General features: G+C 44.0%; 1 protein-coding gene across 1 annotated transcript in view; it reads left to right on the plus strand.

Moving 5' to 3' along the window:
• The window catches only part of myo10l3 (myosin X, like 3), a 64730-nt gene that overhangs the window by 31069 nt on the left and 20257 nt on the right, over positions 1-13404 (plus strand). The window contains exons 11-19 of the mRNA XM_084361446.1: positions 877-995; positions 3733-3879; positions 4021-4121; positions 4461-4527; positions 5871-5963; positions 7157-7225; positions 9556-9638; positions 9737-9845; positions 11951-12031. Coding sequence (XP_084217572.1) covers positions 877-995; positions 3733-3879; positions 4021-4121; positions 4461-4527; positions 5871-5963; positions 7157-7225; positions 9556-9638; positions 9737-9845; positions 11951-12031 — 869 coding nt within the window. The remainder of the gene's footprint in view (positions 1-876; positions 996-3732; positions 3880-4020; positions 4122-4460; positions 4528-5870; positions 5964-7156; positions 7226-9555; positions 9639-9736; positions 9846-11950; positions 12032-13404) is intronic.

Consider the following 13404-nt stretch of genomic DNA (forward strand, 5'->3'; position numbering starts at 1 on the left):
CAAGGCCATCATCGCTAACTACCACTTAGATTTTAATTAAAGGTGTTATATGTAAGAATTAGCCACCTGTCAAATTCATAAGGGGCAGCATTTCACCAGAGTGACTGCTAGCTGATGCTAACTGTAGCTGCTGTTGGCTAGTTAGCTCAGTTAGCAATGCAGTTAGCAGTCTGGACTGGGAGCCTGTAAGCACTGGATATTCATATTGCACCTTTAAGCAATATTTAACCAGGAAGTCCCTCGAGATGTACTGTCTTTTCTGAGGGAGACATGTCAAAGAAAACAGTTTAAAAGGACGGAAAACACAACAGACAGGAAGAAGCTGAACCCTGATCCATAAAAGTTTAATTTAGATTCTTGTCAATTTTCTTTAGACTTTTAAACGTAACAGCAACGTGTGTGTGTAATAAAACATTGCAGACGACAGCTTGAATTGCTTGACCAAGCAGATACAAAATATATGAAAAAAATATTATCTATATCATCTTTAAAGCTTTTTTTCAGGGGAAAACTGGGAACATTTGGGTTCATGGCTGCAGTTAAAATGATGAAGAAAATGTCCATTTCCTTCCCCTGATGTTGGACCACTGTGCAGAACTCCTCGTGCCCCTCAGCTTGATTGACGTTGCACTCGCAGACAGAGCACTGAACAGGCTGTAACATGAGCTCAAGGCTCCTTTGTTCGTGGTGTCTGACCTCTTTTCCAAAGAACCAGTGAACTACAGTGACTGCAGAGTAACTACAGCCCCGCCGAACAAGAGTAGAGTTTCCTATAGACCGTACAGGATCACAGTCTATATGTCACGTCTGTTGTTTGAGTCACCTGAACCGTCTGTTACACGAACACGGCAGCTAATACGTGTGTGTGTGTTTCAGTGGTGAGTAATGTCAGCGAGCTGCTCGGCCTGGACTCCTTTCAGCTGTCGGAGGTGTTGACCCAACGCTCCATGATCCTGAGAGGAGAGGAGATCTGCTCGCCGCTCACTGTGGAGCAGGTAATGACACATCCAACCGGAACAGGAATCACACACAGAGCAATCCTGAAACAATCCCTTTACCATTATTTCTTGGATCTACGCTGCCTTTTTCCCTTCGATTAATCATACAGTAGATGACTGTTTGTTGCCCCTTGCTCTCACTCCCTCCTCTGTCCTGGTGACACACACACACAGCCTTTTCTCCAAGCACTCTCCCCCACATGCCTATCCAGATCCCTTGCGTGACTCCCAGCCATTTCCTGCTTTTTGTCTGCCAGATTCCTGGCACAATACAGCCACCATGATAGTGATCTGAGTTAAAAGCACAATAGAGCCCAATGACTGGGGGTGAAGTGAGAGTCTTCTCCCCACCAAGACGTCGTTGTAATAATTCAACAGTGTCTCTCCCGGCCTCAGACGCTATGGTCTGTGATTAATGTGAATATTTCTTTATCTGCATGTGTTATCCTTTTCACCATACGCCGCGAGCACATTCTGACGCATGACACAATGCTTTCTGGCCGAGCGTAAGCCTGCAGCCCACTCGCACGCATAAATATGAGGGAATATGCAGAATGGACCTTTACTATTATCACAGGGACACGAAAGTCACAAGAAAGCTTTTCATCAGCAGACAAAGACCCTGTGCTGTCGCCCTGCTGCTGCTTGTTCTGCCTGGCCTTTGAAGCAGCTTGTCTCTTAATAGACTTCATTATTCCAGCCCCGGAGTCACTAAGAATGGCTTCTTCTCACAGCGGCCAGGGGTCACCCACCCCACGACTGCCTGTGCTAGACCTCCCCCCCCCCCCCACCCCCTCACCCCATCCTGGACAAACAGCCATTCTTCTCACCCCTGTGACGGAGATCCTGGAGCCACCAGCACTCTGTTCACACCCGCTAGTTGCAAGAGGTGACGGGGCATGATGGATTACTGAAAAGCCCAGGAGCATTGTTGCCCCAAATACAGTACACACCGCCACGCTTTTGTTTTGTTTTCAATTCATGCACAATGCCTGTGGAGGAAGTCTAACTGGCAAGCTCGAGCTTTTTATATTCGTACACGGATGGTGTCTGGCCGAAGGGCCGACTTCACGGCAGCTGGAGAAAATCAGCTCTGTCTGACGGCGATGAGACAGATTTTATCATTTGCGTTTCTTCTATGACTTCAAAGTCGAGTTTGACAGTTCACTCTCGACCTTGGAAACTTGGAAGTTTTCAATTATATCACATGGTCTTCATCTGCAGATTTCTTTTCTCTCTATATATATGTATTTCTTACTCTCCTGTTCTGCATTTAAATAAAAATCCCACTGGTCTGCTAATCAGAGCCGGTTAACATACTTCAAAAACCCGAGGCAATCCAGGCACTCCAAACTAGAAAAAGTAACAAAACAAAGAAGGAAAGATGAAAAAGCCTTCATCATTTCAAGGACGAGGAAGGACAAGGAAGTTGACATGCTTACAACCTACAAAATAGACACGTATATGTATAATGATTCCCCCGAAAGGCTGTGACAAGAAGGGAGGAAGCCTATACAGAAAAATGTTAAAACACTACTACTGAACTAAAAGATGTGTAGGCTATATATATATTACACTAGAGACACCTTGTGATAGGACTACATGAGCCGTGATGCTTGTCACATGTTCACGTTCCAACCCAAGAGTACTCTGTAGTCATTACTACATTATTACATCATTACACAGTACAATGGGCTGAACCACACCCATCTTTAAATTCGGCCTTCAGTTTGATTTAGCAACACACCTGTTAGGTTTCATGACTACATCCTACATGGTTGTGATGCTGCGGCGCTGACAGAAATCAGACGTATAAACACCTGACACATTACTGTGGTAGCTTCTGCGAAAGTAGGTGTCTCCAGGAACACATTTTTCCACGATGACGCACACGCAGACTCACAACAATGTTGCGGCTGGTAATAGATAAATACTTTTTTAACAAACCTTTTCATTACAAATAGAGTCCGTGGTGGAAGAAGCATTCATTTCCTTTATGGAAGCGACAGAATCAATTCAACTAGCTAAATGTACTTAAACTTTTAAAGTAAAAGTACTTGTTTTACAGAAAAAATGCATCTTTGGTAGATATACTATTATAAATATGTCATATTTTGATTGTTAATGCCTACGCATCAGTGCAATGCAGCATTTACAGTGGAAATACCCAGTTAAAGTACCTCAAAATGTACATAGACGCTTGCCACCAAAGTCTGCATTCTGTCATTATGATCTTCCCATCTCTGTGGGAGGTGAAAACAAAGGTACAGCATCATTTTATTGAGCACATCAAAAGAAAGATAATTAAACTAGAGACAACTATCTGCAAATGTGGTTACATTACTCTGATTTGTCTCTGTTTTTGCTGGATTTTTGAAATACAATAAATACTGCCTGCAGCATGTCACCCTGAAGACATGCAGGCGATGAGCGTCTGTTGTGAAAACAGACGTCGTCTTACCTGCTGCCGGCAGACAGACGATGACATAACACGCCTTTGTCTCCAAACCGCTGTTTGTTTTATAGACACTCCACTGAGGCCTCACACACGCCAGCAGTCAAACAATCAAACGTGTTTTCATTAAATTCTTTACATTAATTAAAGAATCCATTAAATACGCACAGTGATACTGTATGTTGTGTTGAGTGTGCAGGCGGCAAAGTTTCCTCTCTCTTACGCCCAGCTCGGGGTCCGTGTTAACCCACGTCATGTTGTGTTCTGGTTTTCTTGCAGGCTGTGGACTCGCGAGACTCGGTTGCCATGGCGCTTTATTCTCAGTGCTTCTCCTGGATCATAATGAGGATCAACCAGAAGATCAAAGGGAAAGACAACTTCAAGTCCATCGGCATCCTCGACATCTTCGGCTTTGAGAACTTTGAGGTGAACGTTCACTCGCCCTTACTCACAGCAAACTAATTGTTATTCACAGCTGAGTGTGTTTAGACGTCTTAAAAGACGTCTCAAGAGCATCTTTTAGTTACAGAACTGACGGTTTTCAAAACACGTGTTTCCATCCTGTAGGTGAACCGCTTTGAACAGTTTAATATCAACTACGCCAACGAGAAGCTCCAGGAGTATTTCAACAAGCACATCTTCTCGCTGGAACAGCTGGAGTACAACAGGTGAAGACGTTTAATATGTCTAAACAACTGGAGACGTACTGTTTTCTTCACATGAAGCCCGTATGCTGGTGGATACATCCAAAGTAAAATCATGTGCTGGAGACAGATAGCGCTCAGGGATGGGGGTTGGGCCTCCTCGTAGCAATGCAGGCAAACTGCCAGAGGTTTGGAATCAGCTCAGTTTCTCCCCCAGACAGTTGTTTTGTTGAATAGTGGGCCAGCAGCTTGGACATGGCTCATTTCATCACATGTCCACACAGGACAATACATCCATTGTGTATCCTGGTTGTTTATATTTATATATATACATGGTTCATGTGTGTCTCTCTGTCCTCACAGGGAGGGGATCCAGTGGGAAGCCATAGACTGGATGGATAACGCAGAGTGTCTGGATCTCATAGAAAAGGTAACAGACAGCCAGTCCTCGAGAGTGCAAAGTCCCCACCAGGATCGACCGCTGACCGCCAGCCAGAGCGTGCCGACCGAGACGCCACACTCGGCTTGCGTTGACCTCCATCTCCCACTCTATCATTATATAGTCTCATTTTGCATGTTGTGTGCACAGTAATGTACACCAGTCAGCGGTTGGAGGTATGGTTGAAGAGAAGCATTAAAGGCAGTTGGTGTTATTTTATCACCAGAGTTATAATGATGGTTAGAACTGAGTCTCTGCGGAGATCGGAGGCTTGTGTCTGAAAGGGTCAAAATGACACAAGGGAAAGTTCAGGGGAAGCAGAAAGATTGTACTACACCCGTTTATCCCTACATGAACTTGTGTTTGACTTTTGATGGCCCTCTATGAGATAATTCTTGTGATGTTCACTATTTGCACTATATGAGCTCTGAGTTTCAGAGTCCTTTGCACAATGTAGTGTGACGTATATCCATTTATCCACCTCCAACCTGTGCGATTATTTCCTCAATGTAGGTACTTCTCCTGTCACAGTTAGCTCTGTACATATTGCTAAAGGTCCAGCGAGTAGGATTTAGTGGCAGCGGTGAGGTTGCAGATCCCTCGCCTCACCCTGCCCTATGGTGGCCGCTAAAAACTGTAGTAAAGTGGTGGTCCAATATGGCGGACATGGCGAGGAAATGGACCGGCTCTGTAACAATGAAATTGATATTCTATTTCTGCTGCTAGTTACCACCTCAATCCTACACACTGCGCTTAACAGTTTTTGTTTATAGCATTTTCAGCATTTTTAAAAAATTTTTGAGAAGCACCTCACCAGCGAGGTTAGCCAGTCAGCTAGCCTAGCTGGCTGCTAAAATGAAGAAAAGCGCCGTCTCCTCCAAGCACTGAGTGTAAAAAAAGAGCCATAGCGACCTAAGCGACAAGCTAATTTTGTTAACTGTTATCTGAGACACTGAGGTGATTTTGAAAGACACTGTACAAAAAATGAATGGTGAATAATAATATTAACAGTACGCAAAAAGATAAGTGGGAAAAGTGACATAACTAAGGATAGAAAGGCTTAGCTAACGTTGTGGTTTGTTTTTACACTCTGTGCTTGGAAGAGCCGCCATAATGACAGAAATGTGAAGGAAGGTGTTGCCGAACATCATGCCTGCTGAGTGAACCCTCTTTTTATAAATAAAGTAGAAAATTGAATGAATTACTATGCTGTTTCCTGGACGCATTGTTATAATAAATGCAGCCAGATGTGGCCCCAATGGGATTATAACTAGTTCCATCATGACTGCGGTGTGCTTCACCCTCTCTTCTCCTCTTGTCTGTCTCCCCTTTAGAAACTGGGCATGTTGGCTCTTATCAATGAGGAGAGCCGCTTCCCCAAAGGCACAGACTACACCCTTTTGGAGAAGCTGCACAGCCGACATGCAGTGAGTCCACACGCACAACTGAAAACTTTCTCACATGCAGCAGTTTATACATACGCTATCCACTCCCCGGCTGACACTCACAAAGGCATAAAAAAAAAATGACCCGTGCACCTCCAACAAAGCTGAAGAAATACCTTCACCACCCACCAGCTCAGACAGCCTCAAAGAGTTAAACCCCCCTCCTGGCTGATGAATCGCCTGTTGCCTTTGGTGCAGCCTTGAAAGTCTGTGCGGTACTTGTACACACCCCCGAGCCGCTCTCACATGCAATCACAACAATGCTGAAATGTGATCAGCCATTCTCCGGGCCTGATCAGCATTGTGTGAAGGAGAAAAGAGTGTCCTCAGAAAACCCAGCAGGGTTTTTTTATGGCTGACGGAAAAAAACAGGAAGGGATACAAAGTGAGACCTGATCTGAACTGTCTGACCTCTACCTGAGGTCTCTGCCTCCATGTGTTGAGTTTTAAAGTCATGGTGGAGAGTAGCTGTGACACTTAATGAAAGGAAGTGCTGAGATTATTAGAAGATTATTTATTTAGCTGATGGACTGAAACTAATAATAGGAACTGATTCATAAGGGAAATTGTTTTTCAGTTAAATCAACAGACAGAGAGACACATACAATATCCTGATAAATGACCTGATCAAAAAGTTCCCTCTGGTGAGGCCCAATGTGCAAGAAAACATAATAAACATGTTCTCCACTGAAAGGGCACCATAGCCCTCTTTGGTGCCCTTCCAGTGGAGAAACCTCATCAGAGTTTACTCCATGGTGTTATTCCAGAGGAGAAAACATGACGAAGTGTCCTCTTTGGTGCGGTTCCAGTGGAGAAATCGTGGTGTGGTGTATTCTGCGGTGGTCAGTGGAGAGAAAAAGATGAGGTGCCCTCTATGGTGACCTTCCAGTGGAGAAACATGATGGAGCACCCACTCTGTGTAGAAAATGTAACGCAGTGCCCTCTACGCTGCCCTTTCAGGAGAGAAAACATCATTACCACTGCTCAAGACAGTGGAGAAAAAGTTTATTGAAAATATAGTGAACAGATTATTTGATATCACCAGCAGCTGTCCAGTGACCTCTGAACTCCTTCGTGGAGGTCTCAATGTAGCCTGTACTCTACTTAACTGGTTTAGTACTAACTAAGTAAACATGAACAGCATTTCTAAAAGTCCCCTTGTCCTTTCTCCTCAGACGAACCCATACTATGTGAAGCCCAGAGTGAACGACCACCAGTTTGGCATCAAGCACTACGCTGGAGAGGTAATTAACGACACTTACACACACATACACACACACACACACACACACACACAGAGATACAGAGCCAAACCAGATTCACCTTCCTCCCTGAATGAATAAGTTGGGGAAGTGAGGATCATCTTTGCCAAAATCTGCTACAGGATGTTGATGCGGCTCCCCTCCTCTGCTGTCTTTTCCCTGAGTCAGCAGAAACTGCTTCACCTTCACCCCTTCCTTGCTGTGCTTACACGATGGCTGAGATTACTCCTGAAGGAAGTGTAGAGAAAGAGATCAGGGAGGAGGCACACATGGAGAGAGCGGACAGGGCAGGAGGGATGGGATGGGATGTGTGCCCTGATAAAGAATGGCCTTATGAAGCCTGCCTCAGACAAGGTCTCCTCAGTGCGAGTGTGGCAGCTCAGTCACAAGCCTGGCATGGACGACTATGGTAATGACTCGGCCCAGAGAGGACAGGCAGGCCAGCCAGTTGTTCTCTCTCTCTCTCTCTCTGTGTCCAGTGTGCCTCTCTGGAGAGTTTAGTCGCCTCTCTGAAAGCTCCTTCTGTTATCTGAAATGGTGCCGTGAGTTCAGCCAGCGAAATAGTAGCATCCTCCCACAGATTTGATTATCCTTGTGGTGCAGGGAAATGCAGTCGATTTAAATTAGGTCTCGTTGTCGGACTGGAACTTTAACGACAACAAAAACCTCAGCACAATTTGTGAACTCGTGGGTCAAATATAAACATGTACTTGAAGCTTTGCAGATGCACCATTGTGGATGGGATCAGCATTTGCTGGAAGCATGATCCGTGCACTGAAAACCTGTAAGAGTTTGCGTTCAGACTTCCTCTTGACAAACTGATTTCTCCGCGGCATCACGAGACCATTCAAGTGTCTTGGTTGAATGAACCTGAAACTGACAGGCACAGAGAGCCTTTTGTATGAGTATTTTCCAATGGGAGAGGAATGGAGTGTAATTAGTGTGTCTGCGATTTATAAATACATGTGTCGTCAAGTTTGGATCTCATGGCTCCCTGTGAGCCTCAAGGCTTGGGAATGGGGGATGGGGGTTGTTATTGGATTGTAATATACACGCACAGCTGAGAACACAAGCTCACGATACACACACGTACACAAAGTATGTGTTTTAATATCACTTAAATGCATTTTCCAGCTAAAAATAATTCGCACGCACTTTTATTTTCATCACACACGCAAGCCAACACTCGCACATACAGACAAAGAGTGCGTTACTGTGGGTCAGGCCGAGCGGAGGAATGCTGCACTGCTAAGACGAAGGCTGAGCAGAACTCAACAGGTGACTGCATTAACACACAGGCGCTCGGCTGCACATGAAGAGGCCCGTCCCCCTCTCGTCTTTGTTCACACCGAGCACCCAAACATGCATTCACAGTCGCCTCTCATGTCACACTCTGTGCACATACGTGTGAATGCTCTGAAAACATTAATCACCCGGTCCTGATAATGAGCCTTCAGAAGATAAAGATAGAGCGTGTTTTATTTCCACGCTGGATTGATATTCAATCTCTAAGCATTTAAATTACCGGTTTATAATGACGCTTTTGCACGCAAATAGTTTTATTTTAAAACACCTGCGCCTTTAAAGGCAGCAAATACTTCGCTAACAATGCTACACAACGTGCTGCAGCACTTACTTATGTCTGTATCTTTCATCAAATCTCAATTAGAGCAATATTTTTTATAGCTTCCTTCAGTTTACAACAACAGATGTCTCTGTGTTTGTGACTCATGGCAACAAAAACAGCAAAACATAGACAACAAACATAACAAACATAATAACCATCATTACTGACAGTTACATCATTAACAGTTATTTCAATGTTAACAAACAATTAAATGCTTTAGAAAATTATTTTTTAAGTAATTGTTTCTTATAAAGTTGCAACTGATCTTTATAAAACTTTGTAAAAGGTTAATAAATACTGTTTAGTTAATCTTTCCTGAATACCCAGTCTACTCTGATTGGTCAGCTCACACACGCCTGACCCAGCACCGCTAACAACAACAGAGTAGCTGTGTTAAATTACATCTTATGAGCCAAATTAGCGCTAGGCATAAGTTAATTATGATGACGTAATATGATGTCACAAAGTCACAGAATTAAAGGCGGGACTACTGACGAGGTGTTTCAGGATCAGTGTTTTCTGTCGGAGAACACGTTGAACACATAAATCATGTTCATGGCTTCAGTATTCTTTTTTTCTTTGCTTATCTTGTTGTATGTGTTTTCTCTTTTGACTTCGTCTTGTACTGCAGTAACATCAGTAATGCATTCACTCACACTTACTTGTGTTTCCACCTCTGCTTTAGGTGCTTTATGACGTGCGTGGGATCCTGGAGAAGAACAGAGACACCTTCAGAGACGACATCCTGTTTATTCTCAAAGACAGCAGGTATCACACTCTCTGTCCCCTACATGCCGAACACGCACCTGTATGATTCAGGGAAGCAGAGTTTTTACAATCACATGCTCTGCACTGTGCTCCTGCAGGCTCGACTTCATCTACGACCTCTTTGAGCGCGTCGGGAGCAGAAATGGAGACGAGACCCTAAAGATGGGCACAGCCCGACGAAAGCCAACCGTCAGCTCTCAGTTCAGGGTGAGACTGAAGCTTCTAATCTAAGCGCTCATTATTGTATGATTGTGTCATCCACCAGACAATGAGTTAATTGTCTCTCATGTGCTGCTGCATATAATAACCACTTAGCCCATAACATTTGGCTCTATTCCTTGGCATGATGAGTGTGAGCGTGGGGGCACAGAGAAAAAAGAGGAAAGAAATCATGGAGGGACAGAGGGGGGGAGGAGAACACAGTCAGAGAACGATGGCTGATGGGATGTATGAAATATGTGGTTGTGGCGGTGGAGGGGGTTGGAGTGGAGGGCTTAGCTTAGCATGTCCTAACTGCAGTGTGGAGAGAAGGAGCAGGGGAGGATTTGGCAGGCTGCCCTGGCCTACAGTTCCTAAAGCCGGGGGATTAGGGTTGATGGCTGGGCAGAGAGGGGCCAACCAGGGGCCAATCACGCTCAGCTCTGCCAGGCCAGGCCTCGCTGGAGACAGACTGTCTGAGGCAGCGAGGAGAGCGAGGCTGACATAGCCTGCGAGGTTCAAGGGTCCTCGGAGTGTGTGTGTGTGTGTGTGTGTGTGTGTGTTGAGGGAAATATAGACAGGGTAATACCCTGTATGTATGAGAAGTAACAAATTACATTTACTCTTTACTTTTTGATACTTTGTCAACAATAGTTTTCGGTTACTGCACAATTATAATTATTTCACATTGTTCATTTCACTTTTGCTTAGCGCAGCATCTGTTAACTTCTGACAGTTACTCAAGTACTGTACAATATTAAGTAAGCCTGGGCAATATATGAAGATTATATTGTTATTGTGATATGAGACGTCGTTGTGTTGTGATATAGTGTTTCCCAAACTCACCAGACTGTTCTACTTGTTCTAATACTGTCTTTACCTGCATAGTCATGAAATTCACAGTACTGATGATTATTTATCGAAAATCTCACTGTGTTAATATTTCATATATTAAATATATTGAAAGTACCAAATAGTCATCCCAACAATATTGTTGCAAAATCGATATTGAGGTCCAAAAATTACTGCGATCTATGATTTCAGTCCGAGCATTTATGAGAAGATTTCACAATATCAATATTTATGTAATTTAACATGATAATGCCTAAAATTATTGTTTAAGTTGAAAATTGTGAAATTGTTGTTTAAGGTACTTTTTTTTCATGAATATTTTCTTGAATATTTCAAATTTCTGCTAATTTTACTCCACAACATTTCAGATGGAAGTTTTTGATCCTTTACATTTATCTGACTGCTTGTGTTACTTACTGCAGACGCGGCAAAAATCTTCATTTTACAAAGTAGAATGTGTCGTTTCCCAAAATACTAAACTTCTTGTGCAGGGCTGCACAATTAATCACAAAATAATCGAAACTGCAGTATGACTTCACATCATCATGATTTCACTAGATGAAAATGAAAATTGTGATGTAAAATTTAATCATCCATAATAATCCAGAATTATATCGCGATCGCAATATCAGTCAAAATAATCAAAATAACACTTTTTTGACCGTATCGTGCAGCCCTGCTGGTGAAATGATTTCAGCCTGTTTTAACAGAAGTGAACTGGTTTTAAGAATTTTCTAAAATGAGGTGACATTATTCTTGATTCTGTCTTCTCCCAAGAGTCTTACACTGATTTTTAAAAAAAAACTTCTTGAAACATGTTGATATCTCTCAGAAATGGGTTAAAATAATCCAAGTAGACTCGACAAACACACTGTGTTGTTGATACTTTGAGGATGGAGGATCTGGATATTTCCTCCACCCGTGACATGTACTAAACACACACAAACAAACAGTACACACTAGTGTTGTCATGATACTGAAATTTCAAACTTCAATACAAGACCTTGAAAAATACCGATATTTGATTCCGTTTTCGATACCATGAGGAAAAACTATAAGATGAGAACGAGATACAACTTCTCTTGGCTAGTAGCAGAGGAACAGAAAGTAGCCACACAGCTTTTCTTGACCTGTACTTTTGTTATCGTCCACAAGCTGAGACTCTCATGCGAAAACAAACAGACATAGAGGAATATATTCGGACTGAAGAGCTGCTTCTCTGCTGTCTCGATCCTAATCCTCTTGTTGCTGATGTCTTTCAGGACTCTCTTCATTCCCTGATGGCCACACTAAGTGCCTCCAACCCCTTTTTTGTACGCTGCATCAAACCAAACATGGACAAGGTAGGTCATGCAAATTTCCTTGCACAACCACACACTCACATAAAGAAAAAAAACCCCCATCAGAATCGCTGCCAGGTCTCGTCAAGGTCAGCGCCTGCAAAGTTAAACCTCCTTGGTGCTATTCATAGCTCCCACTGCTCAGAGCTAATATTTAGTCTCATTACAACAACAAACTCATATAAATGATCCACTTTGCTTTTTGTTTTTCATGCAAATTTTCATCACTAATAAACTGACAACGCTCTCCTGCCGTGGTGCAAAGACTCTCATTGTGCTTCCCCTGAATAAAAGGGCTGTGTAGCAGCACATTCCTACCACTTTACCCTCTTTACCAAAGGTCAGAGGTCGCTGCTGGCCACTCCAGCTGCAGCGGCTTGGCTGACGCTCCGCTGATCTGGCTGCATCAGTGGAATGCCAAGATAAGACCACAGGCCTCTTTTTCTCCACAACTGCTTCACCACATTACTGCAGAAATCTTTTAAAAATCTGCACTGTTATCCAAGTTTCGTATAGTCAGAGTCTTGGTTATATTATGTGTCTGTACTCTCTGTGTGAGCGAGAGGGAACTGGCAGCTCTGTAATCCAGTGACATTCTCTCGGTGACTGTTACTCATTAATGTGCACAGTGTGGCGATTGTGTCCTCACCTCCACTCCCAATGCGTCACTCCACACCTTCTCGCTCACTTATTAGCATGGAAACTGCTCTTCCTCTCACCCTCTCCCTCTCTCTCCACCCGCCTCCTTTCTCTCTCACCCGTCCTCCGCTCTCATTGGCTCCGCCTCGCGTTCGCTCACCTGGCCTCGGTCGGTCAGGATGGAACAAGCCGTGCCTCTGTAAATCCTGCAGAATGACAGGATTGCGTGCACAATCCGCCGACAGGATTGCATGCATGCAAACACACACACACACCGACAAACACACAACGTGTTTGTGCGATTTAAATGCACCGCACTCTCCTCGGAAAAAATGTCACAGAGGGAACGGCCGGCTTGTTTTCACTCAAACGAGTCGACATGCCGTGCCTCTTTCAGCTGCCTAAATCCTCGGCTAAAGAGCAGAGTTCAGAGCTCCGAGGGGGCGCACGTTTATGTGTGTGTGTTCAATTACAAGCCCTTTGTATCCATGCGTGTCTGTTTCCATGCATAGTAGCATTAGCCTGTAATTAGACCGACACATTTGGGGAATGCGGGGGTCCTGTGCGGGGCTTATCCAGCCCTGTGTGACCTCTGGGTGACGATGGCCTTCGTGTGCTCCCTCTGAGCGATCAGGCAGCCTGTGCAGAGGTGTGAGGCAGCAGACATCACAGATCCTGTCTGATAAGCAGGGCCCGAGGATCGCTGTGAACAATGCAGCTGATTATTCCAGAAAGAA

Source organism: Pagrus pagrus (assembly GCF_965226575.1).
Source record: "Pagrus pagrus genome assembly, chromosome: 9".
NCBI lineage: Eukaryota > Metazoa > Chordata > Actinopteri > Spariformes > Sparidae > Pagrus > Pagrus pagrus.